The sequence below is a fragment of the Vipera ursinii genome, assembly GCF_947247035.1.
Source record: "Vipera ursinii genome assembly, chromosome: 1".
NCBI lineage: Eukaryota > Metazoa > Chordata > Lepidosauria > Squamata > Viperidae > Vipera > Vipera ursinii.
The window spans coordinates 310,728,365-310,754,911 of NC_139512.1; the positions used below are offsets into that span (position 1 = coordinate 310,728,365).

Below are 26,547 nucleotides of genomic sequence, written 5' to 3' on the forward strand. Positions count from 1 at the left end.
GAAAGGTGATCAAACCGGTCAGTCCTAGAGGAGATCAACCCTGACTGCTCTTTAGAAGGCCAGATCCTGAAGTTGAAACTCAAATACTTTGGCCACCTAATGAGAAGGAAAGACTCACTGGAGAAGAGCCTAATGCTGGGAAAGGTTGAGGGCAAGAGAAGAAGGGGACGACAGAGAATGAGGTGGCTGGATGGAATCACTGAAGCAGTAGGCGTGAGCTTAAATGGACTCCAGAAGATGGTAGAGGACAGGAGGGCCTGCAGGAACATTGTCCATGGGGTCGCGATGGGTCGGACATGACTTCGCAGCTAACAACAACAAAAACGTAACAACTGTGCCAAGAAAAGTCATAAATCAGGACAAAACTCACTTAACAAATGTCTTGCTTAGCAACAGACATTTTGGACTCAATTGTAGTTGTAAGTCGAGGACTACAAGAAATACACCTAGAGGGAAAGAAAAGCCTAAAGATGTATCATCTCTGAGGAAAAGCCAGCAGCTATTGCCAAGCATACCAGCCCTCCAAACGTAAAGCTCTTCTGTTCCTGCATGCTGACTCAAGCCCCACCCTAGGTTGCTGCTGGGTATCTTGCCAGAATTGGCAATGATGCCAGCTGCCAAGAAGTGCTGAAGTGTGGAAAACGCCAAGTGATCCTCTGAGAAGGGATTGCTATTCAGTGTCTCAATCTAAATCAGGCATGTGGACAAGACTGAAACTAGAACAGGAGCTTTCTCCAGGATTTCTTCTCAGCTCCAGCTACCTTCATTGGAAATGGCCAATGATAGCGAAGGAGGGAGGGAGAGCTTCACCTCAGACCACAGATTGGAAGGGCTGAGCTGATGAGCTGAATTAAGACCGAAACACACACACACACACACACACACACAGAGAGAGAGAGAGAGAGAGAGAGAGAGAGAGAGAGAGAGAGAGATGTGTATACACGTACACACACCTCTTACATCAGCTCTTGCATCAGCCCTTACAACTTTAGCTAGGTGGAGTGGGGAGTGTCAGTCTCCTATTCTGTTAACTCTTGCATGGCGAATTCTCAAGAAATTCCAACTAGCAATCAGCTTTACTCATAAGTGAGAATTATACTTTTAAAAATCACCAAGGTATTTTTTACCAAATTAATAGTATGCTTGAAATCTTAGGTACCTATTTATGAATAAGTCTCAGGGAAATAAGATTTACTTCTGAGTAAATGTGTACACAGGATCCGATTGCTAGAACCACAGTGTTCTGGAGGATTGTTATTTTTTGCAGAATGTTGTACAATAGCACTGTATTACATTTTTTCAGCTCCTTGGTTATCTGTAAATTGGAAAGCGAGTTTTGTTCTTTCAGAATCTAACTCGTGTATTGTTTTCAGTTTGAGGAAACAATATTACCATCACAAGATTAGATTTTGTAACAAGTTAGGATGGACTATTTTGTGAAGTGTGTGTATGTGTATGTGTTTATACATTCCAAAGGACGCATGCCCATCCGCACCCAGCTTCTGAGGAAGGCCCCTCTCTACCGTGTGACTCAGTGCCGAAGCAGCAATTCAAATTATCAACCTTTACCAAGCCTGAAGTTTTGCACAGGGCTACATCTGTTTTGCACGTTTGGTACATATTGCAGCATTTAAAAAGGAAAACACAAAAAGAGCGAGTAATCCTCTTGCATCAGACTCTGCATCTCACTCCAGGTTCTCATTCCTGCTGTTGCATGACTTTCAGCAGCTCAGCAGTGAAACTGTGTAGAAAAGCAGATCAGCAGAAAGAATTAAGTTAGGGAACTGTAGTCTCTCTCTCTCTCTCTCTCTCTCTCTCTCTCTCTCTCTCTTCCCTCCCTCATTCCCTCTCTTTCTCTCTCTTCATCATGGGATTCATTTAACAATAGCAACTGAAAGTGCCAGATCTGCCATCACTAAGTGATGTGGTCACATGATGTTGACCTTTACAACCACATTGATTAATGATGGAAATTCCAGTTCCAGTTACCATGATTAAACAAGAACTACTACTGGGTCCAAGGAAGAGTTCTCAGATAATAGATTATTCTGAGTCTAGTGATTGTTCTAGCAAAAGATAACTTCTGGACTTAGTTACGTTTGATATCTACAGGTAATCCTCAATTTGCTACCACAATGAAATCCAGAATTTTGGTCGTCATTGTGATTGTAAGTCAAGGCAACATGTGACTGGATTTGATTTTAGGACCATTTTTATGATGGCTGTAAAGAGAGTCACTGTAAAGTGAATCATGTGGTTGTTAAGTGAGCCACATGGTTCTTAAGCAAATCCATCATACACAGTCGATGTTTTTAATTGTTTTCAGTTGGAAAATGGCAAAAAAAATGTCACCAGTTGTGGATTTCATGATCATGGAATATTGCAGCATCATGAATGCAAACCAGTTACCAAATGCCCAAAATTATAATCATGTGACCTGTGCAGGTGATAGTCATCCCTGAGGACAGGTCAAAAATAACCTTTTTAAAAATCTGTCATAAATGGCTGGTCAAAAATCAAGGACTGCCTGTACCTGGTTAAGTGACAAAGGAGTATTTTGATTGGTTTTTGTGAGGAAGAAAATGGGTTGGGTGGGAGCTGATCTACATTCAGCTCATCTTATGGTGTAGATACTTCTGAAGAATGGACTTGACTTGGAAGGAATGCTGTCATGAACATATTTTATCAGAATTTCACCCTTGTAAAGATCACTGCGTGTTGTGAGCTTTCCTGCATTCACCAAACAATCCATAGATAAGGCAGCTTCCTGTGTTCCTAGCTTGGTCAAAAGGAATATATTTGTGCAAAGAAGCACGTACATTTTCAAGTTGCACAAAGTGGGAAAAAGGTTCATTCTAGGCAAATGAATTTGAACTAGGTTGACTTATAATCCTGAACAGTTTGGCAATGAGGTGATTGATCTGGTTCCTGTACAGTTTAATAAACTCACAGGTCTAGAAAGAGTTCTTTAGCCTATGGAGTGTGACTCCTGCTCAATGCACCCTGAGGGCAGTACAAATCCAACTTAAAGTATCCTAGACAAATGCTTATCTTCCCCTATCCAAGATAGGACAGCCCATCACCTCTCTGGGTAATTAGATCCCGTTGAATATACTCTTGAAGAGGATTCCTCCTAACTTTCAATTAACATCTGTAATCTGAATCCATTACTCTGTTCTGCCATTCTGGAGTGATAGAAAACAGAGCTTCTACTTCTGTGTAACATCCTCTTTGATAATTACCTGAGAAATATGTGCAGGAAAATAGGCACATTTTTGATACAATGATTTATCTGATTTTGCTTATAATTTGTTTTACTGAACCAGGGCAATACTAACTGCATTTTTAAAAAAGCAACACTATTGTATACTAGAGCAAACAAAGTGAGTTGTCAGGTGCAAGAGCACCAACCTAAGATACAGAACTCATTATGAATAATGGGCTACTTAGCAGTAAAGTTTCTGCTCAAGAAAGAATATTCCAGAGCAGCAAATGAATTTTGCCTAAGGCTCAGCTTAAGAGCTTAGACCAAACTAGGGCTTCCAATTGTTGAAGGAAAAGTCTTCATCATAGTTCAGTCCAAGCTGGGAATAAACAACATGGCGACTGCTTTAGAAAGAAGGTTGCAGTTTATTAAGAGGAGAGCCAGACAGAAAGATGGCTCTGGAAGAAAAGAGCAAGAACACATGTAGGGAGTGGGTTTTTATATCCTTAGGGGCTCTTGAGGTTGTTTCCTGTTCCTGTTCAATGCTTTGTATTTCCTGTGTCATGTATTTTGACCTGAGTCTGAGTGTGCCCTTTGGCATCTGTGGGTTAATCCAATATGTCCTGTCTTAGAATTTGGGTGGGGTATGTAGATTTTAGGTGTCTTCATCTTCCTAAGCTTCTAGCTGGAGGCCTCCAACCTTCCTGAATGGATTATTTACATCTGCATTTCTACAGAGGTGGTTTCTGCTTGGGGGAGGGAGACTTGGGGCTATTAAGAAAAAACTGGGCATGCTTTTCTGCTTCTTTAAGATCCTTTTAGGAAATATATTTTTCTTCCCTTTTAATATTTCCTTCTCTGTGGGGCTGACTTCCCACACAGTACTGGCCTGGAAAAAAAATCTAAATAACCACTAGGCAAAAGCAAAGAGCAATATATCTGGAGAATTCTAGTTGCCAAGAGAAATGGAAGTTTGCAATTTTGGAAAAGTGAGTGTGTATATGTATATTAGGTGCACAAATGTTCATAAAAATTTATGAGCATTTAAAAGTGGTATATAGATGCAGATGTACCTTTACACATTAAATTTATTTGTAATGATTCTGTTGCTATTTATTTCCTTGATAGCACTGGATTTCTTGTCTTTTTCTTGCATGGTATATCACAACTGGGAGGGATTTGTTGTTGTTAGTTGCAAAGTCATGTCCGACCCATCGCGACCCCATGGACAACGTTCCTGCAGGCTTTCCTGTCCTCTACCATCTTCTGAAGTCTATTTAGGCTCATGCCTACTGCTTCAGTGACTCCATCCAGCCACCTCATTCTCTGTCGTCCCCTTCTTCACTTGCCCTCAATCTTTCCCAGCATTAGGCTCTTCTCCAGTGAGTCCTTCCTTCTCATTAGGTGGCCAAAGTATTTGAGTTTTAGCTTCAGGATATGACCTTCTAAAGAGCAGTCAGGGTTGATCTCCTCTAGGACTGACCGGTTTGATTGCCTTGCAGTCCAAGGGACTCGCAGGAGTCTTCTCCAACACCATAGTTCAAAGGCTTCAATTCTTTGGCGCTCAGCCTTTGTTATGGTCCAACTTTCACAGCCATACATTGAAACTGGGAAGACCATAGCCTTGACTATACACACTTTTGTTGGCAGGGTGATGCCTCTGCTTTTTAGTTAGCTCTATAAGGTAATGTAGGGCTTCATAGAACCAGTCAATTTCATCCTCTTCAGCACCGGTGTTTGGGTCATAGACTTGGACTATTGTGATATTGAAGGGTTTGCCTTGGATTTGAACTGAGATCATTCTGTTATTTTGGGGATTGTATCCCAGTATTGCTTTTCCTACTCTTTTATTGACTATGAAGGCTACTCCATTTCGTCTGAGGGATTCTTGCCTGCAGTAGTATACCTGAGGGTTATTTGAATTAAATTCACCCATTCCTGTCCATTTTAGCTCACTGCTTCCTAAGATGTCTATGTTCAGTCTTGTCATCTCTTGGTTTGACCATGTCCAGCTTGCCTTGATTCGTGGATCTTACATTACATTTTCTATGGAGAAAAAATATTTACAGCATCGGACTTTCCTTTCACCACCAGCTGAGCATCCTTTCGGCTTTGGCCCAGTCGCTTCATTCTTTCTGGTGCTACTAGTACTAGCCCTCTGCTCTTCCCCAGTAGCATATTGGATGCCTTCCGACCTGAGGGGCTCATCTTCCAGCGTCATATCTTTTTTCCTTTTGGTACTGTCCATGGGGTTTTCATGTCAAAGATACTGGAGGGGGTTGCCATTTCCTTCTCCAGTGGATCACGTTTTGTCAGAACTCTCGGCTATGACCTGTCCGTCTTGGGTGGTCCTGCACGGCATAGCTCATAGCTTCATAGAATTACACAAGCCTCTTCGCCATGACAAGGCAGTAATCCATGAAGGGGTGGGAGGGATTACAAGAGTTTAAGTCTCAAATCAAAGTTGAAAAAAGTTATTCATTCCACAACTTTCCTGCCATGTGATCTATTCTAATGCAAGGCAAGCAGATGTGATTCAGCATAGTGTGATGGATCATTTGACACTCAAGAGCCAATTTTTACTTTCCTATTTTCTCATTTTCAAGAAACATTTTTAGATAATGCTGGGTAATGGATGTTCTAACGTTTGAGTGTTTTTCCTCATTTATGTTATTGTAAACATCCCTAAATTGTCAAGAGGTTGGGAAACCCTTTGATAAAAGTATCACCTTCTCCACCTGTGGGACTTCTTTTTGGACTTGAAATCTCAGGAAGTTGTATGACTGCACTTTATATGGCTCACAAGCATGACTGGGCTCTGGTTACTGGGACACGTCTAAGGACTCTAGGTTAAAGAAGACGACTACCAGTATAAACTGAAATGATGCAAGTATGTCTCTTATGGTATATTTCTTGTAGTGCATAAGATAATCCATTTATTAAAGGTGTTACACATTATCATTCTACAATTTTAACAGAACACTGAAGAAATTTGGATTTTTCCAATTACCAAGTGGCAATTACTGTGTTTGCCAGCTATAATGTTGTTTCTAATAGTGCGGCATTGCCCTCTAGTGGCTTGAATATTTATATATGCACATTGCTCCTAGTCCCAAATAATAGTTTTTAAATAAATTTGCTTTTAAAAAGAACATAGTGCTTTGTCAATAAGACGTAGCAACTCTATCATCTTGTTTTCAATTCCTGTTTTCATCTAGCAAGTGTAACATATTAGTACCCTACTCAAATTTGATAATCCTCAGCATTAAAATCCATGAAGGGTGTAGTTAAAAACAGGCAATTTTTTGCAATCTAAATTATATTTGTTGAGCTATGTGACTGAGCCTAGAGAATGCATATCATAGACGGGGTGGATTTAAAGAATGGATAACATGCAACAGTGGATTCACATTCATTTCCTGATAATAGAAAGTAGAAACAGTACAAATATTAATCACAATAATATTCTCTGCATATTTTCATATCAGTTTTCATTCAGTTGGATAAGAAAGATGAATGGAATTTGCTTTCAAACTTTCTTTTAAAGTAGAAGAGCATTTCCATGAAGATGTTAGTGAGTGAAGTATGAGGTTTTTCATCCCATACTATGAGATAGTGAAGAAGTACATGAGAATAATCTGTCTTTCACTGCACTTTCATCATACACTCTTTGGCTTCCCACACTTCTGATAAATCTCATGGGAAGATATCAGTAGGAACTCTCTCCTGAACTGAAATTTTACAATAGCATCTCTCCTGCCACTAAGAGACATTGCCACCCTTGAGTAACAGTTGGTTACTTCCTCTTGGACAAATATAGAGAAATCATTCACTCAACTTCTGGAGAATTGCAAAAAGCTATGCATGTAATAACTTCCAAGATATTCCCAGTGTCTGAAAAGAGAAAAATCTATTCCTATCTAACAGGATGGAGCCAGAAAAAATTTGGGCAGCGGGGGGGGGGGGAGGATTTTTCCAGAACAGCTGAAATGTAGCACTGCCAGAGAGCAGGGCTATCTAGTGATGTGTGGAAACAGCAAATTTCTTTAGGCTAAGGCATTATTTTATAAATATTGTAATCAAATAATTGCAAAAGGTATTTTAAAGCAGATATAGGGATGGATGAACCTTAATTGGCTGCTAATTAATGAAATGAGGGGTTTGGGGTCAGAATATACTACAGCATTTTTAGTACATCTGTCTGATGCTTAAAAAATCACTTGTGAAAGAGTACATTCAACCCATTTCAAAGTGCTTCTCAAACTGACCTGCAGGAATGAAACTTGTTTTAAGAAGAAAAAGAAAAAAGGCATAGCAAGGCAGAAATCATTAACAATATATCACATATGTTATCAAATGAGACATAATTTTCTTTTGCTATGTCCAAAGTCGTTTAGTGAGGTAGATTTGAGTCTTAAAGATTATTTTATTTTGCCTACAAGAAAGGAGTAGTAAGTGAAATACAATCAGATATACACTTGAGGTACCAAATATCAGATCCACATGGTTATTATAAACAGTGGTTAATGCATCCAACAGCGTTCATTTCATCCAGCTGGACCATTATTGGGTATTAGGAGAATGAGTGAAAGGCTATGACGGTATAGAGGCTACCCAAGCCATGCTGTGCACACTGTACTTCTGCTGCAAAATTGCAGACCTGGTTTTTGTGGAATTCAGTGTTAGAGAGGAAGAATTTTGTAGACACACGCTGTAGCAAGTATATCCATTTGAATACTAAGATGAATAAAGAATCAGACTTTTAATGTTTCTGATACTACATTAAAATTGTATTAATTCAGTCTTAAAATGATATGCAAAATAGGTTAGTATTATTAATTTCCAGTAAACATTTTCAATGTCACCTTGCTAATACTAAAAACAGCAGCTCTGTACTCCTCTGCTGAGACTTATGCCCTGCCTCTCCTCTTTATGGACTTTACTACAAAGCAGGGAACTCTGGAACAGAAAGACACAGGCTTTCTACTGGTAGTTTGTGGAAATAATGCACAGTTGATGGGAAACACTCAAAGTTCATACTGACTGTTGAGTAGAAGAAATAGACAGACAACAAACTGTCCTGGAAGGGGGCCTAGATAACATCAATCAAGGATCACTGATTCAACTGGATATTGCTAATGGCCAATTATTAGCAGGATGGTTTGTCAAATTGCATGTTTTATATGGCCTTGAGGATTTTTTTATAAGTAATATGCAGTGGGATTGAACATGGGACTCCTTGTCATCAGATACTGCTCTTCTCTTAAGCTTTTGCATTTAGTTAGCCAAATAATTAGCTAAGGAAAAATAACTGCTTCTCCACTGACACTGAAACACAACACTTTGCTGGTCAAAACAATTTCAACACATAAACTACAGTTTTATCATGCATATCAATATTACTAACTAACCAATGGTAAGAGCATGATAAAATAGAAAGCAATCATCCTCAAAAGATATGAAGCCATTTTAGGTCCATTATATTTTTTCAGTTTTTAGATACCTTCCTGGTTCTTTGTAGTAGTCACGGGATTGCCAAGTTATTGTTAAAACTCATCCTTAATAGTGAAATGTGGCTGATCTTCAGGTTTAAAGTTTGGGTTAGGGCTGCCATCTTCATTGAGAATTCTTCGGGCAGTGTAGCCCACAATAGGATACTTGGCCTTGTAAACATTACTAAAGGTCACATCCAGAGATTGCAACTGCTCTTCTGTGAGTCCCGTCTCAATGAATTGCAATTGTGTAAAGAAAGAAAGATGGAGAGAAAAGGAGTGGGTAGACAGAAGAAATACAATGATTATTGCATACCTCCATGCTATGTAATGTGAATGCAAAGGACTACTAATTGCACCGAACCAGGTTTTTCAGATTTCTGTACCTTTTCTATTTTTAAATCCCTCCCTCATCCCACTGTCTCTTTAATGATCCTGTACGTGGATTAGATCACTAGGACCAATAAAGCCGTGCGCAAATAAAACCATTTCTTAGTTGTGGCTTCAGATCAAGCTATGCTGAAAAGATCTTTTTCTTACTGTATCATAAGTGAGATCCGCTGGATCAAGGGACATTTTTGCAACACTTCGGGTTGAATCTTTGCCAGCAAGTACATTGTAAGGTGCTCCTTTCCCATAAAATTCTGTTGCGGAAAAATAAGACAAATAGCAGTTAAGTGCAGGACTTAAGATTTTCAGGATCTCTCTCTCTCTCTCTCTCTCTCTCTCTCTCTCTCTCTCTCTCTCTCTCACACACACACACACACACACACACAAGCGTATGTGTGTGTTTAGTCTGAGATATTTAACCTCTTTTAAGAACTATTGTAAATTACATCCCAGAGACTTCATTATTCACAAGCCTAGAATTAAGTGTTGATATATTTTGAGACTTCCTTGAAATTGGTTTATTTTATCCTGACTTTGCATGATACCAGGCCATAAAATGTTCAAAAACTAGTAAGCATGAAATGTTATCTTCAACTGTGTAACAAGAGAAGAAGGTCCATCTTTCAGGTTGTCTTGAACTAACTTTAATACAATAATATAAATATCCTAAACTGCTGAAATCCTCAACGTTATAAAGCCTTAACAACAACGCACAGAAAGAGCTGGCATACAGTGGCATACAATGAATAATATAAGAGGTAGATTAAGGGGTGAAATGGTGACCAGAAAGGAAAAGGGAAATCAAAGATGAGAAATGGAAGTGAAGTACACAATTTCTCCAACCAGGAGCAACCCAAGCTTGACTGCATTCTGTGAGCTGTTATACAAAATACTTGGAAAATACCAAATTGAACAAGGCAACCATACATTTGGATGATCCTAAAACTGGGAAAAAGAAAATGCCCACTGGAAACTACATTCACAGAATATAAGGACTTGTAATAGTAAGATACAGGGATGCGGTGGCTCAGTGGGTTAGGACACTGAGCTTATTGATCAGATGGTCGGCAGTTTGGCGGGTCGAATCCTGAGTGCCGTGTAACAGAGTGCCTGTTACTCGTCCCAGCTTCTGCCAACCTAGCAGTTTGAAAGCACATAAAAAATGCAAGTAGAAAAATAGGTGGGAAGGTAACAGCGTTCCGTGCACCTTTGGCGTCTAGTCATGCCAGCCACATGACCATGGAGACGTCCTCGGACAAGCGCTGGCTCTTCGGCTTTGAAATGGAGATGAGCACCGGCCCCTAGAGTCGGAAACGACTAGCATGCATGTGCGGGGGAACCTTTACCTTTACTTTAATAGTAAGACAGAACCCTCATTCTGTGTCAAATTTCTATATTATTTGGTCTTACGTCATACATGGTGGAACTGCATCCTCTCTTACTATCTCCCAAAGTTCTTCTCAAAAATACTATTTGGCCAAAACTTTACCCTATGAGTGGTCATGAGTGGTAGGAATCATATAACTGGATTCCCAAGCTTTCCTTACATAACTGCCCATTCCCAGAAATTTGTATACATACAGTATGTGTTTATTCGTCAAACAAAAATTACAAATTAGAACAAGCAATGAAAGAAATAATAAAATGTGCCAGGGATGATAGGCGTGTTAATGCACTTACACATGCTCCCTTAGGGATCTCTTAAATATGGGTTGAGGTCCACAGAAGTTAAGTTACAATTAAAACTATTTTTTTTATTTTAATCCCATTTATATCCCGCCCTTCTCCGAAGACTCAGGGCGGCTTACAATTTAAGCACAAACCAATGTGCTTAGCAATAGCCTTCATTCTATGTATATGCCTGCTTATTAGGGCTTTCAGCCCCCTGAAAGTAGGTGGCTGAGACAATTGAACCAGATATGATATTCCAGACTTGGACAACGCTGTAACAAAAACTGATTTTTTTACAATCAAGTTTAAAGCAGTTTACATTAAGTTTAAAGTGATTGTTTGCAAGCATTACATTACGATTAAAGCTAAAAAGTCATTTGCAGGTAAAATGTTACTATGAACAATTTTGTATGCAATACCTAGGTCTGACCACAAGTGTCACAGTTCTAACCTATTATCCAAACCAAGAATTTCTAGTCTACTAGCTGCTAGCAAAAGGTATTCTATGATGGGCAGAAGAGTGTATTTGCCATATACTTTTGCATACATGCTATTTATGTTCCCTTTTAATAACCCTATGGCAACTACTTACAAAAGTGTATGAATACTATATTGATATTGGGAATTATTCATCCTTACTGCTTTATGGATTTTTTGCATATGTGAAGGGATGTGCATTAAAACTATTTATAAGTTATCAGATGGGATTTTGAGATAAACTATTCAGGACTGAGATAAACAATCAGATTTGGATTGGGTTACTGAATCTTTTGAAGCAGCAATATTTTTTTCAAATTGTTCACATTCCTCTCAGGACCCTGGTTTGAATCTGAACTCTTTAAAAAGGCAAAACAGGCAGAAATGATTGAGGTTTTGAAATCCAGAGGAAAGCAAGTAAGAACTTGCTCCCTTTGGTTTTAAGCAGTGGCAAAATGAATGTTCCTGGGGCAGCAGCACTGGGCTGCTAACAGGAGAAGACCTAGATTATTCTTCAGATGAAATTAGCACAGAAGGCTGCTGAATGGATAAAATTTGTCATTATACACAAGTGCTGTCTTTCTTCTAAAGAGCAATCTGTGGCCACCTTAGCTAATGCTGGACTGCAAGTCCCAGGATTGCTCACTATCAATCATGTTGGTTGGAGCTGATAGGAGCTGAAATTCAACAACAAATGGAAAGCTAATGTTATCCAGCTCTGGAGTTAAGGATAATAAACATCTGAAAAATAATTTTAAAAAACTAGCAGCATTCATAAATGAGAGGAACACCTTTGCAGCATATCCTTGGGCAGTTGCCCTTGCTCTTTAAAAGGGCCATCTGGTTGAGGTGAAAACACTGAGATATACTGGTACTTCTTATTGTGAACCATACTGAAGGGGGGAAACATTCTGCTTCTAATGTGATTTTTACCTTTTCCAGAAGTGACATCAAACACCACACCCTTCACAGCTAGGTAAATAGGTTCATCCTCCTGAAAAGTACAATTTATATACTTTATCATGAAATGTACTGATATACAAGAAATACCAACAGCATACTGTTTGCCTGGTCATCCTTTCTTTCCAAGAAAACCAAAAGTCGCTTACTGGAACTTGAAGTTTCTTATCTTTAAAGAGGAACGCCTGTTCCCATTAACAAAGAGATGCTCTAGTATAAAAAGAAAGACTGCAGCATAAACCTGAGCAGAGAAATTTCTGGTGTAAATAAAAAGGAAAATCTGTAGCACTGAATGTACTAACTAGATGTAGAGTGGTTGCTAATGGTGAAGGATTTGTGGTTCTCCAGAGGTGGTGGATAAACTCTAGAACCCAAAACTCTTTACTCTTGGCCATGATAGCTGGTGTTGCTCAGTATTATACTTTAAACGCAGCTGGAAGGCCCTGATTTCACTGCTTTTGAAAATGTCCACATCTAATTCCTTTGCTAATGAATAAATAGAATGGAAGTTATCATATCCTTTATGATATATAATGTGCAAATGAAAGTTCTGAATACAAAGGTATAATATTTGTACAAAACATCCATCAATTTTTTAAATGAAGAGGAACAGCAAACAAAGAAGTCCTTACTGCATACATATTTGAAATGGCTTTAATATTTACAATCAATCTTAGTTTTCTTTCTTTTGCCTTCAGGTGTTCCTATGAGCATAAGAAACTGTGTTTCCAGTTTTCCACAAGGCTATCTATGTTGCCAATTGCTTTTTTTTAATTACAGTGTTGCAAAAGTGTAATCCAAAGCTCCTTGTTGCCTGCCATAAGCATCTTTCTAAAGACCCCAAAACCCAGAATTAGTAGGGCTTCTAATCGTGGTCACTTTTAGGAGCAAACTTCCAGGCCCTAAAGGCACTCAATTTTCCCCTTAAAATGCCAGGGCTCCCCAAAACAGACCTTAAATGCATTTATTTTTGCATTGCAGTCCAACTCTACACAAGTGTGTGTGTGTGTGTGTGTGTGTGTGTGTGTGTGTGTAAAAGTAATTTACAGTGCCACAAAACTAAGGAAAAGACGCTACAACAAAGTTTTGGCGACAGCGTGAAACCTCACTGCTGTGTCCTAACGCGCAGCATCCCAATTTGGGCAGTCATGTTTTAATGCTGTACAAAATCTTCCTTACTCTTCCTCGTGGATTATCGAGGCTGTTAACTACAAGGCAAAAAAAAAAGAAAGAAAGAAAGCCGCCTAACAAACTCCGCCGAGTTGAAAGAGATTGCAGCTCCCCAACCCGCCTTCCGCAGAAGAACTTCAGTCCCTTCCGGCCGAAAGGTCCAAGGCGGGATCAAAACGCCCACAACTGCTCCAGTCCTGTGATTGCAACAGAGGCCAGAGGCGCAGCTTCCGCGACCGAGAAAAGATAATTCCCCCCCCCCGGAGAAAGCGGCTCGAGCCCGGCCTTTGCTGCCGAGAAGGCCCGTCCCGGCAACCATTCCGAAAGCTTTGCCTACCTTGTGTCCGTCGTACCTGGCCAGCTCGTCTTCGGTGAAGAGGCGCACCGGTCTCTGCGAGGGCGGGGGCTTGAAGCGGAGCTCCTGCTCGCATCGCGCCTCCCGAGAGCCCGCGAGGGTCAACGCTAGCAGGGCAAGCGCCAGGCGGCGGCCTTGGGCCATGGCGCTCAGGCGGTGGACGGCTTCCAAATCCAGCCGGGAGAGGAGGCTGGCGAGGGAAACGCCTTGTCTATTCACCCACTTCGTTTATACGTCGCCTCAGCCCGAAGGCTCCAGAGCAGGGGTCTTCAAACTTGGCCCTTTTGTGACTTGTGGACTTCAACTCCCAGAATTCCTCAGCCAGCATGGCTGGCTGAGGAATTCTGGGAGTTGAAGTCCACAAGTCACAAAAGGGCCAAGTTTGAAGACCCCTGCTCCAGAGAGTCCTTCCTGCCTCTTCCTTTTGCTTAGTTCGAACAAGCTGTGGATGGCTGTCGGATGCGAGCGTCGTTCAGCTATTGAAAACAAAACACAAAAAAAAGTTCACTGGCGGGAAGAGAAAAAACAACACCCTCTTACTTGATTCTTTGACTGATTAAAGCAATTTTGTACCTTGCAATGCTAATGTAAAGTCTAGTTGCAGATGTAGAATGATTGACTCCGGGCACTCAAGATGGTGCTATTCCTCCGTAGTTCTGAATTCGAGATAGCCTATCTCGGAATAAGGCTGAAAGTTTAATTAAAAGATACTACAAGTGAAAACAATATTTAAATATAACTGTAAACGTTGTTTTATTCTTGGGTTTTGTTTTACATGTTAGAAACGGGTTGTAATATTGTTAAAAGTGAATAGTGGGACTTAAAGCTGAAAACCTCTGCTGACTAACGCCTGATTTCAGAAATATATTTAAATGCCCATTTTTTTTCCTAACTGCACCAGTGCTCCGGTGCCAACTGCTTGATTTACTCTTCACCAAGTACAATGTACTATGGTTTGTTTTCTTGGTTGTCTCTTATTAACTCTTCAAACACTGCAAACCAACCTTAAATCCTACTTTTATCTATAAAGCATCAGATTGACTGGTCTGGAAGCCATCCAGCTGTATATTGTACACAGAAGAGCTTTGTGCAACAAGTGGCTTTAAGTCAGGGGTGTCAAACTCAATTTCATTGAGGGCCGCATCAGCATTGCGGTTGCCCTCAGGGGGCCGGGTGGGTGTGGCCTGGGTGGGCGTGGCCTACTGGGTGGGCGTGGCTAGAGTGCGTATGGCCTGCTGGGTGGGTGTGGTCAGCTCTACATCTTTTGCATCAAGGGTGCCTATGGGGGCCTGGGCAGGAGTGGGACAGATCTGAGGGTCTCTGGCAGGAGGAGGGTCTGTGGGCCAGGGCCAAGGCAGTGGGGGCCATTCCCTCACTGTTTCCAGGATGGCTTCGCGGGCCACATGTAACCACTTCGTGGGCCGGATCCGGCCCCCGGGCCTTGTGTTTGACATGTCTGCTTTAAGTGATTAAAATGAGTCATTATTACATGTACAGTAAGGTGGTATATAATAATAAAGAGGCAGTTACTACTACTGCTATCAGGAGTACTAACATTCAAGAGAATTGACAATACTCTCCAGAATTCACCTGTGTCATATTACAGGAAACTTTCTTTGCTGCCGTGTGGTGCTCATCTGGATGCCTGCAGCCCAGGTATGCGTTATTACAGTATTAGGGTATGATAGCCCTGATGAAGTCTATCTACAGGTTTTGAATTTAAAAAGTTAAACTTCTTTAAATAGCTTCTTGCTTGAAGTTCTTTACAGAAATATTTGCACGTATTTGCTTTAGTGTAAATCCTGTTTATTGGGACACGCTTCCAAGTCTTATCTTCAACCTTGTGCACATTAAAATAAATCCCATTTAACGGATTATTTAAATTGTGCTAAATTTGTTAGATAGATACTGTTAACGGATACCGGTCATTCAGGTTTGTTGCAGCTCTACATATAACCGCTCTGCATCCCGCTTACATTCTTCATTCTTTCAACCGATTTCCTGAATAGGCTAACCCGGCCGAACAGTATCCGGTTAAGTATAAAGCTTCTTTTTTTTAATTAAAGAGTTTTACAAAAACAAAATTTTACAATATATCCCCAAATCCCTCCCACCCCAAACCCACCCACTTCCCCCCCACTTCCCAGAGCTAAATACAGGATTATAGTTACAATAATCATATTCTAAATAAAAATTATGCATAATATACAATTAACCAAATTCATAATGCGCTTTAACTCTCTTTTAACACAACTACAAACAACGTACCAATAACAATATCCCACTAAAATCTACTCATAAGCTAAATGGAACTTTTTAGTCCCATATTTGTTTTGAATATAATTTATCCATATAAAGCTTTATCCAGTATAAAGCTTCTTGAGACGCCAAGAGAGCGTTACTTTATAATAAACTACATCTCCCAGCGGCCTTTCTGCTTCGACTTCTCTTCCGCAACCGGTGTCAGCAATACATTATAGCAGTAATGGCCAGAGCGGTGGAAGAAGATAAACTAGCGGCACCTTGCGGAGTTGGTGCGTTACATGCGCTTGCGCTATTGGTCGGGTCATGTCCGTGCGCTTGGTGAGGAGTGAAGCGCGGCGTGCGGATGGCTGTTTCTTAGATTTCGTCTCCGCTCCCCGCTTTATCTTAATAGATGCCGCTGTTTGATCCGGCTCTCCCCTGCGCTCTCTTTTCGCCGGTGCCATGATTGGACCAGAGAGCTCGCCATCTTATCAAGAGGTATTGGGAGCAAAGCGGGGAGGGAGGCGCAGTATTTGCACTCTGCTGCTACGAGGTGCCTGCAGTAGGCGAGGCTTTGTACGCGGCCGGCGCTTAACGTTACAACTTGGCAGCGTCGAGAAACAATTAGCCTGCACCGAAAAGACCAGGGATCTTCAAACTTGGCAACTTTAAGACTTGTGGACTTCAACTCCCAGAATTCCTCAGCCAGGCATGCTGGCTGAGGAATTCTGGGAGTTGAAGTCCACAAGTCTTAAAGTTGCCAAGTTTGAAGACCCCTGGAAAAGACCATGCCTTTGCGCGTTCACTGGCAAGCAAGCAACAGCAACAACAACCGTATAAACTTCGGAAGTGAGTCCCGCCAAGTTCAACGAGACTTACTCCAGAGTAATAAATAGTACAAGCCTGTGGATGTCGTATTAGACAAAGGGATGCATTGGGGCACACGTGCATAATAGGTGTGCCCCTTTACGCTATAAGTGTGGGTATCCTCGGCGTTGTCCCATTAATTGGTCGTTCGGGCATTGCCGCTGTGGATGCGTCGGAAGCGAGTCCAGCTCCCGCAACTTAAGGGGAGAGCAGGTCAGACCCTTGCAGAGCTCCATGCAGGCAGAGGGGATGCCCTTTGAACAAACTGTGGACTGAGCTCCTGTTAATGCAGAATTTTAGTACGTAGTAACAAGCCCATTCAAAGCCGGGAGCTTTTTTTCTTATTAAAGTTTAGTAGGACTGGATTGCATTAGGTTGATTTCTTCCCCCAGAATTTAAAGGGGTTTTTTTTAGGCAAGATGGCAAGAATTCGGAAATAGGCTTTGTTAACCCGAACCTCCACTCCCCTGCCCTCCAACTTTGATGCAGCTTCCAGAGCATTTTAATTTTATTTATTCAATTTATATGCTGCCTGTTTCACCATCTGGGCCGGGTGACTCATTACCTGTATCTTTAGCAACCTTTCTTCAAAGATAGTGTGCAGCAGTGTTTTTTTTTTCAACCTTGGCAATTTTAAGATGTATGGACTTCAACTTCCAGAGAATTCTAGCTTGCAAGTTTTCTTGACGTACAAAGAGTTATGTGTCATAGTAAATATTAGTCTTACAGATGCCTTAAGATTTTTGCTGTTACTGTCAGTCTAACATGTTCACTTCTCCAGGAAGAACCTTAAAAGTAGTGTTTAAAGAAAAAAAACTAAAAAAATAGATTACAGCAAAAATTTTTATTATGCAATTGAAATAAGACCAATATCCTGGCTTTAGAGTCTTCCAAAACTCTTGTTGAAACTTCATGAACACAGTAAACAAAGCAAGGGGTTGACAGATGTTCTGATTATGTGAAAGTCAACAAACTTCAATTTGTCTTCATTAGACACTACATATGTTCCATTTGAAGAACATTTTAGAAAATTATATGCAACTGCCAATATAGGGCAGTAATTAAGGATTCCAAGAAACTAACCTGTATCTATGTTTCTAAAGTGTCATATGTTCTTGGCTTTGTGGGTTGTCATTATCTGTTTACTCAGAAGTAAACTCCCAGTAAGTTTAAGGAATTTATACTCTTCTCCCCTTTCCCATGACTGATGAATATTATAGGTCAACACATCTGGAGAGCACTGGTTTTAGAAAGACTATTTCAGTAATTCTGCAAGGAGATGTTATCCATATGGTACCTAACATAGTTAAGGCTGCTTTTGTTTTCTATAGGTTTCACTCTTCATTCCCATAGAATTGAAATTTACCCTCTCTTTTCCTTTGGATTTTCACAGTAAATGAAGCTTGCTTAAAGCATGAATTTTAACTTCCATTTTCTTTTTAATTCTAATGATTGCTTAGTGTTTTATTTCTCTGAGCATATTTTAAGGAAAAAAAATATTGTGCTGCCATTTGCATGCAACAGCTTTTAAGTTGCTGCATTGCTTATCTGCTTGGCAGACCTGTGTGAGAGCAAATAGGCAGGAAAAGGAAGGTGAGGGGGTACTGCTGGCTGTCAAGATAAACAAGCCTATTACAGACAGATACACACTTTCAAATGCATTTTTAGAAAGTTCAGGAAATTGGCTGTGTGTTTGCATTCACTTAGCCTTTGTCAGACTATCTGAGCTGTGTTGACAAGTTCTCTCTGCTGGTCACTTTGACAGAGCTTTCGGCTTCTTGTTTTGCATATCAATAAATCAGCTGCTGCAATCATAAGTCTGCTTATCTGCTTCTCCCTCAGCTTTCCTTAAGAAGACGCTGTCCAGGTGCTTTGAATTACCACTCCATCAGTCAATCAGGAGACTGGCTTGGATGATGGAGTTGGATAGCATCTCTGGATAGCATCAGCTTAAGAAAGGCTGCTAACTGTGGCAACAGTTTAGTTTTTTTAAATCTGACAGGGAAACCAAAACGTTCCGTAACACCTTAAACACCAGATGATTTTATAGAATAATTTTAATCCATTTTGTTGTAGCTTTTATATTCACGTACTGAGGAAAAATATTTGTCTTCAGTCAGGAGCACTGTAAAAGAATATTCATTTCTTTTACAAAGGGTTGTTGCTACAACAAATTGTGGTTGCAGTGTGGAACATTTCTGTTTGGGACTCCATATGAGTAGCAGGCGTCTTCCAGGAGATTCTCCTCTCTCCTTCACCCTCAATTTTTTCCCCCCTAGTTGACATTGTTATTCTGTTCACACTGAATCTCTCTTCACTTAACTCTTTTTCAGAGGAGCAAGGATCCAGAGAAGGGTTAGGGGTTTTGAGTGTTCTTTAGTAAACCTTGAGGTTTCCCCAAGTTTTGGCTACAGAAGCAATGATATAAGTGTTAAGAGCACAAACTGTGAGGTTACTGAGAGCAGCCATCGTTTCAAGAGTCAAGGGATTCTATGGCTTAACATTAATCATTTTCTGAACTTTGGTTAGGTTAGGAGTTCCTAGACACTTGCAAAGAAAGAAGAGAGCTAATTTGGAATTCATCTGAAGTTTTTAACCAAGAAAATAACTAAAAGGGTGAGGGCTGACCCAGGCAAACTGAAAGTATTGTTAGGCAACATTTAAAAAAAAAGTCATGGTTCAAAAATGGAATGGGGAAGTGGTAGGTAGTTAGGTAGGTTTGTTGCTGAGATGCATGGAAAAGAAATACCATTTGCTCTCCCTTTAAACCTTTAAAGATGAAAGGAGATTGGTGTTTTTCTCACATCCTTGTAAATGGGAAAGGGGGCTGAGATTTGAACCAGTGCACATTTATTCAGAAATAAAGTGAGTCTCCTGAGTTACATGGAATATATTTCCTATGTATTTCCCAGAACACTAATCCAACTAATTAAAAGGAAATTCCAGTTTCTCTTCCACTGGACCTAAGAATTAAATAAACGGAAACTCGAAATTACAGAGCACCCTGTTAGATCTTCTTATAGGCAATTAATAATAAAAAATAATATGATATAAATGCCACTCATTATTTGTGTCTGATATATAGTGGTGATATAAACCCACAGATCCAAGTAAAGATTTCAAATATCCTTACAAGAACATAACAGCTTTTGTAAATTCCAGCATTCTGGTCTGACTAAATCTAACCAGATGCATTTGAGAAGCTCACAAGGAGGGGAAAACAGAAGGATGATAGTGAAGGGAAATGGAATAGAATGAATAATATGCTGGATCCAAAGATTGCTCAGATATTGAAGCAGTACTAAGCAATATTTTGATGGCTGTGTGGGCCACACCTCATGGCAATGATTTAAACATATAAATAAATATACAGTAGATATTGCTGTCTCCAATAATTCTAGGCAACTTATTCTTTTTTGGTTTTAATTAACTGCCATACAGTATGACCAACAGCATAAAACGATTCTGCACATCTAAAAGGCCTTAGTTAGAAGATTTATTTATTATTGATATTAAATTTATGGTCCACCCATCTTGCCATCGAAAGCTGTTATAAATAGGCACTCTGTTGCAATTCTAGGGGCAAATTGTTCTACCCTGTTGATTTAGCAGGATCTGCAAAAAAAATCCCAAAGCTGTGCCTAACCATCTGGATTTAAATCATGTCAAATTTTATATAGCAAAATGGTAATCTTGCATTGGAATTCAACAAGCAACAAGCAAGGTCACAAATATGCTGTTGCATTCTGAACCAGCTACAATTTCTGAACTGTCTTACAGAGGGAGACATAGAAAGCTCATTGTAATAATCCAACCTTAGGTTACATAAGTCAAAGTTGGATACAAGACAATTCCCAAACAGCAAACCTATTCCATAGGGGGAGCGTGCTCCATCCAGAACAGGTATTTCACTTAAAACTTGAAATCTATTCCAGGAATCACCAACAACTTGTCTTGACTGAATTCTGTTTCTCCCCTATTCAGTCCCTTTTATCTGATATTGTATAAAGGTGCTCGAACATCAATATTGAGCTTGTAGAAAAAGTGTACTATAGCTGGGAATCTTCAACATGCTAGTTGCAACTGATACTAAATCAGGCATAATCCTTCCAAATAACTCATACAGTTACTGGGAAACAAGATAAAATCTTGGGACAGTTCCAATGCCACCACCTAGAAATACCTAGAGAGACAAGAGTAAAAGCATCAGAAATTTGGGATCTCTAGCCTACAGCTCCCACAGAAGTTCCAAAAGATATGATGATCAATAATATTAGAAGCCACTGAGAGAGTATCAATAGAAGCATACTGCCATATCTGTCACTCATAAGGATCACCCATCAAAATAATGGAAACCCCCTCTGTGCCATATCTAGGTCTGAAGAGAGACTGGAAAGGATCTAGCTAATCCATATCTTCAAAAGGACCATTGGTTTTTCTACTGGCTTGCTTAAATATAAAATATTAGACAAGCCAGGAATATTTATCGTCAGTAAAATCAATCCAGTTTGGAGGTAGTTTCTCAAGCAAAGGCTTCACCATCTTCTCTTTTAAGGAAGGAGGAACTCTTCTGTTGTAGAGGGATCTTATCTAAGAGATCATTTGTCAGCTAGAGAGGGAATCTAACAAGCAAATTGCAGTGTGACTAAATTGAAGAACCTTATTCATTTCCTCCACAAATCAGCAGTGGAACAAGTTCAAACAGATCTTATTAGATGGTACGCTGGACATTTTAGGCATTATGAAGCCCAGTAGGGGTGTATTATTATTATTCATGAAGAACCATGGGAAATCTTCATGAAACAATACTAGGACATTACCAGCAACAAAAGTTACATCTTCTACCTGGCAGCCCTTAAGAGTTCCACTGGCCAATTCTGTGTGCATGGGATTCCATATTTTACTTCTTTTCCTCTCCAATGACTTCTCCACATACTTTGTAATGGTGCTTATGCTATGTTCAGCTGTATCCATTTCAAAATTGTATTATTGTTGTTTAAGCTGCTGGCCTTTGTGCTCCTTTTTCCACATGTACTCCATATACCTTGAGGCATTTTTGTCTCAGAAACAGGACAGAATCACAATGCAATATCTGGAACACCTAACTAAATTGTTATTAGAGTGGTTGGTCATATATAAGAAACATCCCCCAGAGCTACTTCAAAACCAGTTAGATCATTAACTTCTGGAGGTGGAGGGAACTCTGAACTCTGTCTTCAGAGAGGAGGCCATGCTGTGATATACATCTATTTGACTAGATACAGAACCATTCATGACAAGGCATCACTTCTGGGATTCCTATCCATCAACTTCTCCACTCCAAGGCAAATGCCAGATGAAGGTATGGCCAGTCTCATGGACAGTTCCTAAAACAGTCTAGTTATGGCCCCCAGAAACTATAAAATCCATCAGATTCTTAGATATGTTTATGCTTTGATGCCTCTGTGTCTATGAGGCTTCTGCCAACTCAAGTCAAGGTGGTGAGCTGAATGATAAAATGCTGGTAAGAAGTGATTTACTGTCAAGACCTGATTGGGAAGCCTAACAGTTGCAACATCAGCAGAATCCCTGCTTTCAGCTGAACAAGATACAAACCTTCAGAAGTAATACAATCCCAGCAAGCAGCCTGGAAAAAGAAACGAATTCTTTGTGGGGTATTTGTTGGAGTTCAGCGCCTCTTGCTCTGGAGTGAGGCTCATCCATGTAGCAATCTCCTATTCCTGTCCCACGGAAAATCAAGTTGAAATGTGGTAGCAGGAAGGCCTGGAAAAGGCCTTTTAAAAACATTTGCAAAAGTAACATTAAAAAAATGGCCCGATTAGTGGGGAATGGGAGAAAAAAATACTACATTATGATTCAGCTGCTTGTTTTAGAACACGGAGAGCGCCAAGAAACGAAAGCTAGATTTTTTTTTCTGAGATGACTTCCTTTATTTTCACCCAGTTCTTGAGATTGCTGTGCAGTGCAGTGTGCAGGGATTGTCAGACATGACAAGCTTGAGACATAGATAAAAATCGTCCTGACAGCTTGAGCCATTAGCTTTGAGGGAAAGAGCAAGAACGCATCTAGCCTATATTGATGCAAGAAAAAGTCTTTGGCCATTTGTTTATTGTGGTCATTTGAAATGAAACATAAAAGCACTGGCATGAAGAGAGAGTAGTAACAGGGCCAAAGTTACCCCGAGAACTCTGTAGTTCAGTGGGAATTTGAATTTTGGATGTAGCAATTATAGCATGACGTTAATGTGTACTCAGTTGTATCATCTAAGAACTCAAATTATTTCCTAGCTGTGCTGTTCCTAGCTGTTCACAATTGTGGTTAAAGTGGTGTGTGTTTAGTAAGATAGTACTTCCTAAGAGTCAAACAGAAACTTTTGGTTTTTTTCCACAGGGGTCAGTGTTAATCCATCATAGAACCCAAGATCACCCATCCCATGTTTGCTTCGTTTCAACAAGCTGTAATGCGTGCTTCCTGCATGCTTTAAGCATGTATAGAACAGCCATAATAGAGAGTCTGTAAGATATGAAGTGATTAGAATAAGAATGGTCTACTGAGGTAGCTAATATTTACATTTGAGCCCAGTAATATGCCAACTACAGCCCAGTAATATTACAGCATTTAATACTGAGCAGCAGTAATTCTGTTTGCAGCTAAATGAAGATATGGAGTGTGCACCTGCAAATTCTGAACCAACAGATGAACTCTTAGATGAAGAGGATCAGGAAGATACCAGCTCAACAATCCTTCCAGGTGAGGCCTTCTGATCTTGTCAAATTGAATAATTCACAGTGGAGCATCCTAAGCTCTTGTTGGATATTGTTACCGATTGACAAGTAATATTCAAAGCAATGACATCTCTCCAAAGTATCAAGAGAGAGTTGCTATTTGTGAAAGACAGATATAAGGCATATAAGCTAGAAGGTGAGGGAAGGGTTTCCTTTGCAATGAATATTCTGTCTGTGGTAGCACACCCCAGGAATACGGTACTTAGACACTCAAAATGTGGAGAAAGCTGATCACTACATCAAGGGTAGACAATAGGATTATATAGTGTTTTGGACCTTTTGAAGGCCCATCTACAGTGGCTGTTAGCAACTATTTAAACAGCTGCATTCTAGAATCATATGGCAGTAATGGTATCCCATGAAAACATGGAACTACTTTAAATTGTTGTAGAAACCTTCTATAACAATTCACAGTTTACATGCTCAGAAACACCTTTTGGAATTTAATCCAAAGTTGCTGCATAGCAAATGTTATTCACCTCTGCCCCACATTCCTTTTTTCAGCATGCAAGGGCATAGTTTTTCACAGATTTAAAGAAATAAGTTTTGGACAGGCTTATTGTTTTAAAAATAACAGCAACCCAATATTTTAAAAAGTCTCTTTTTAATGGTCTAAAATTTCTAGCCCCACCATCTCTAATGAAATGGTTGCATGAAAGACATGTTTTCTGTGGCCTTAGATGCTGAAAAATGCTGCTTCAAAAGCAAAATAATTGATTTTCTTCTGCATTCTTTCTACGCAAGAAGAAAATAGGATCTGACTTTCCAAATACTCTCCATCAGATTCAGAGTTTTGAATCTGGCCTCTTTCGCAAGAGGCAACTATAGTCCATTAGGTACTGCAGTGGCATAATGGCTTAATGATGCTGGAACTGTGGACAAGAAAAGGTCTGCAGGCTGGTGGTTCAAGCCCGGCTCCGTGAGAACAGGGTGAGCTCCCACTGCTCACTCCCCAGCTCCTGCTCACCCAGCAGTTTGAAAGCATGCAATATTGCAAGTAGATAAATGGGTACCACTTCGGTGGGAAAAACCTAGCTCCATTTGTGTGCACGGAGAATGGAAGCCAGTGCTGGACCTGGCCAGATGCAAGACAGCGCAACACGAGGCAGAAGGCGAGGTGAGACTGGAGGAGCCTAGAAGAGCCAGCAACCTGAGCAACGCTAGTCAGTTGAAGCTAGTTCACCACCTGCAGTGCACCAAGGATAGGCATGCAAGTGCCAAACAGAATGAACTAGCAATTTAGGCTGTCAGGACTGCACTGTGTCTAGCATTTATAGATTTTCCTGCCATTGTATGCCATATGCTAAATAAATAAATAAATAAATAAATAAATAAATAAATAAATAAATAAATAAATAAATGCATTTTCAAATTAATATTATCTTTAGTCCTAGATGGTAGCAGCCCTTCAGTGCGTTTCAGCAAGTCCTGCCTGAAAAATGTCTTCTCTGCAATACTTCTCTTCATATATTTGGTGCTTATGGCAGTGGCCATTTTTTTGGCTTATCAAACCATTGCTGACTTTAGGGAGAAACTCAAGCATCCAGTGATGTCAGTCTCATTCAAAGAAGTGCCCACTTACGATGCTCCTGGTAAGACCAGAGGGTGGATAGCATATTTTCTGGGGAATCAGGTAGCATCTGCAGTTATCCTTGGAATTAAAGGATTGCCATTACTGCTATTTGTCTTAACTGCTATTTATTTGTTTTTTTATTAAATCTGCCCATCTCCTCGATAAAGCAACTCTTGATGACTTAAATCTAAACTTGTGCAGTACATATGCTATCTTTATAAAGGTGAAGTTTCTCTAAGGAATTCTGGGAGCTGTAGTTCTGCAAATTCTGTTGAAGGCTTTGGAAATTCAGAAGTTTGGGCTAGAATATGAATCTATGAGCAGAGCAATATTATATAAATTTACACTTTTGTACTCTAACTGAAATCTTTGGCTAGGTTCATGCATTGTGGTAAACTATGATTTTCATTAAGATTTCTTGAACAAGTCACAGTGGCCCAGTTCATATATAAACAGTGTTTTATAAATCACAATGGCTCATTTTATCCATCTTTTAAAGTCAAAGAGCCACTTTCTTGGAGTGGTTAAAAGCACTGACTTTGGACCAGTCACTCTTTCTCAGCCTTAGGAAGGAGATGAGAGGGAATCAAAAAATGTTGCTAAGAAAACCACATGGACTTCTTCCTGTAGTCACCAGAAGATAGGATTGACATGATGGATTATAACAACAATTAGAAGTAACCCAAAATTTAGATTACACTGTGATTTATTGTGTGAATCCAACCTAATGTTATTTCACATTCATTGTTTTTTTTGGTTGTTTCATAGTTTTTTGTTTTTTTTTACTTTTTAGCAATAGAGTGGACTTAATTTTTTTAAAAAAGGCTTCCAAAAATTCCTGGGAACATAAGAGCAATTAGATGGCATTTTCTAGGAGGTCAAACATGCTTAAATTTCCAGCATGTGTTAAAACTGAAGTACTTTTGTTCAACCTGCCAAAAACTTCACATATCTATTTGTCGGTTTTGTTCATTAAGAGGAGTGAAGAAGAAGTGATCCCACCCACAATGAGAATTTTGCAGAATTTTGATAGGGTGATGTTGGGGAACTTGGAGGCTGTAGAATGGGTTGGGAGCCATATACAATTGCCTTTCCCTTCCTTGGGTCATGCAGATTGTTTTATTTGGAGACAGACAACATGCACCTTCTAGAACCAATGAAATCTAATCAGTCCATCAATCATAGTCAAGACAGCCAGTGGTGAGGAAAAATGACTAATGTACACATTATCTCACTGTGGAACAATTTTTTAATAGAAGCTTCTGTGCTAAAGGTTGCTGGATTAAAGCCATGTTGTAGTCTGAGTTGTTCTTCTGAATAGCACAGAGGCCATTTAGCAGAAATGTGTAATAAAGATT

At 39.9% G+C, this 26,547-nt stretch overlaps 2 protein-coding genes across 6 annotated transcripts in view; one reads left to right on the forward strand and one right to left on the reverse strand.

The window, feature by feature from the left end:
• Positions 1–1,163: 1,163 nt before the first annotated feature.
• Positions 1,164–14,503, reverse strand: NENF (neudesin neurotrophic factor). Of its 3 annotated transcripts, none has more exons than XM_083359318.1 (5): positions 13,703–14,503; positions 12,169–12,229; positions 9,238–9,341; positions 8,709–8,928; positions 1,164–1,741 (listed from the first exon to the last, which is right to left on the reverse strand). In XM_083359318.1, the coding sequence occupies exons 1-4, from the start codon at positions 13,862–13,864 to the stop codon at positions 8,752–8,754; spliced, it is 504 nt and encodes a 167-aa protein (XP_083215444.1). In that variant the 5' UTR covers positions 13,865–14,503; the 3' UTR covers positions 1,164–1,741; positions 8,709–8,751. The 3 variants fall into 3 exon arrangements, with proteins under 3 accessions (XP_083215444.1, XP_083215443.1, XP_083215442.1); XM_083359317.1 differs by lacking the exon at positions 1,164–1,741 and adding an exon at positions 6,127–7,942; XM_083359316.1 differs by lacking the exon at positions 1,164–1,741 and having other exon boundaries at positions 6,127–8,928.
• A 1,763-nt stretch (positions 14,504–16,266) lies between these two features.
• Positions 16,267–26,547, forward strand: part of PACC1 (proton activated chloride channel 1) — a 29,623-nt gene continuing 19,342 nt past the window's right edge. Inside the window, exons 1-3 of one of the 3 annotated variants that reach the window (XM_083379523.1) lie at positions 16,267–16,462; positions 23,482–23,581; positions 25,011–25,208. In XM_083379523.1, the coding sequence (XP_083235649.1) occupies positions 16,427–16,462; positions 23,482–23,581; positions 25,011–25,208 (334 nt within the window). In that variant the 5' untranslated portion in view covers positions 16,267–16,426. Of the gene's footprint in view, positions 16,463–23,466; positions 23,582–25,004; positions 25,209–26,547 lie in introns of all 3 variants that reach the window. The other 2 variants (XM_083379522.1, XM_083379524.1) reach the window with 2 other exon arrangements.

What these genes read in the sequence shown, in the direction of transcription:
- NENF (XM_083359318.1), bottom strand. Translation starts at nt 13,864, where the DNA reads ATGGCCCAAGGCCGCCGCCTGGCGCTTGCCCTGCTAGCGTTGACCCTC. An exon ending in CCAGGTACGACGGACACAAG is followed by an intron (nt 12,230 to 13,702) that starts GTAGGCAAAGCT and finishes TGTACTTTTCAG; the next exon opens with GAGGATGAACCTATTTACCT. An exon ending in CGGATCTCACTTATGATACA is followed by an intron (nt 8,929 to 9,237) that starts GTAAGAAAAAGA and finishes CAATTCATTGAG; the next exon opens with ACGGGACTCACAGAAGAGCA.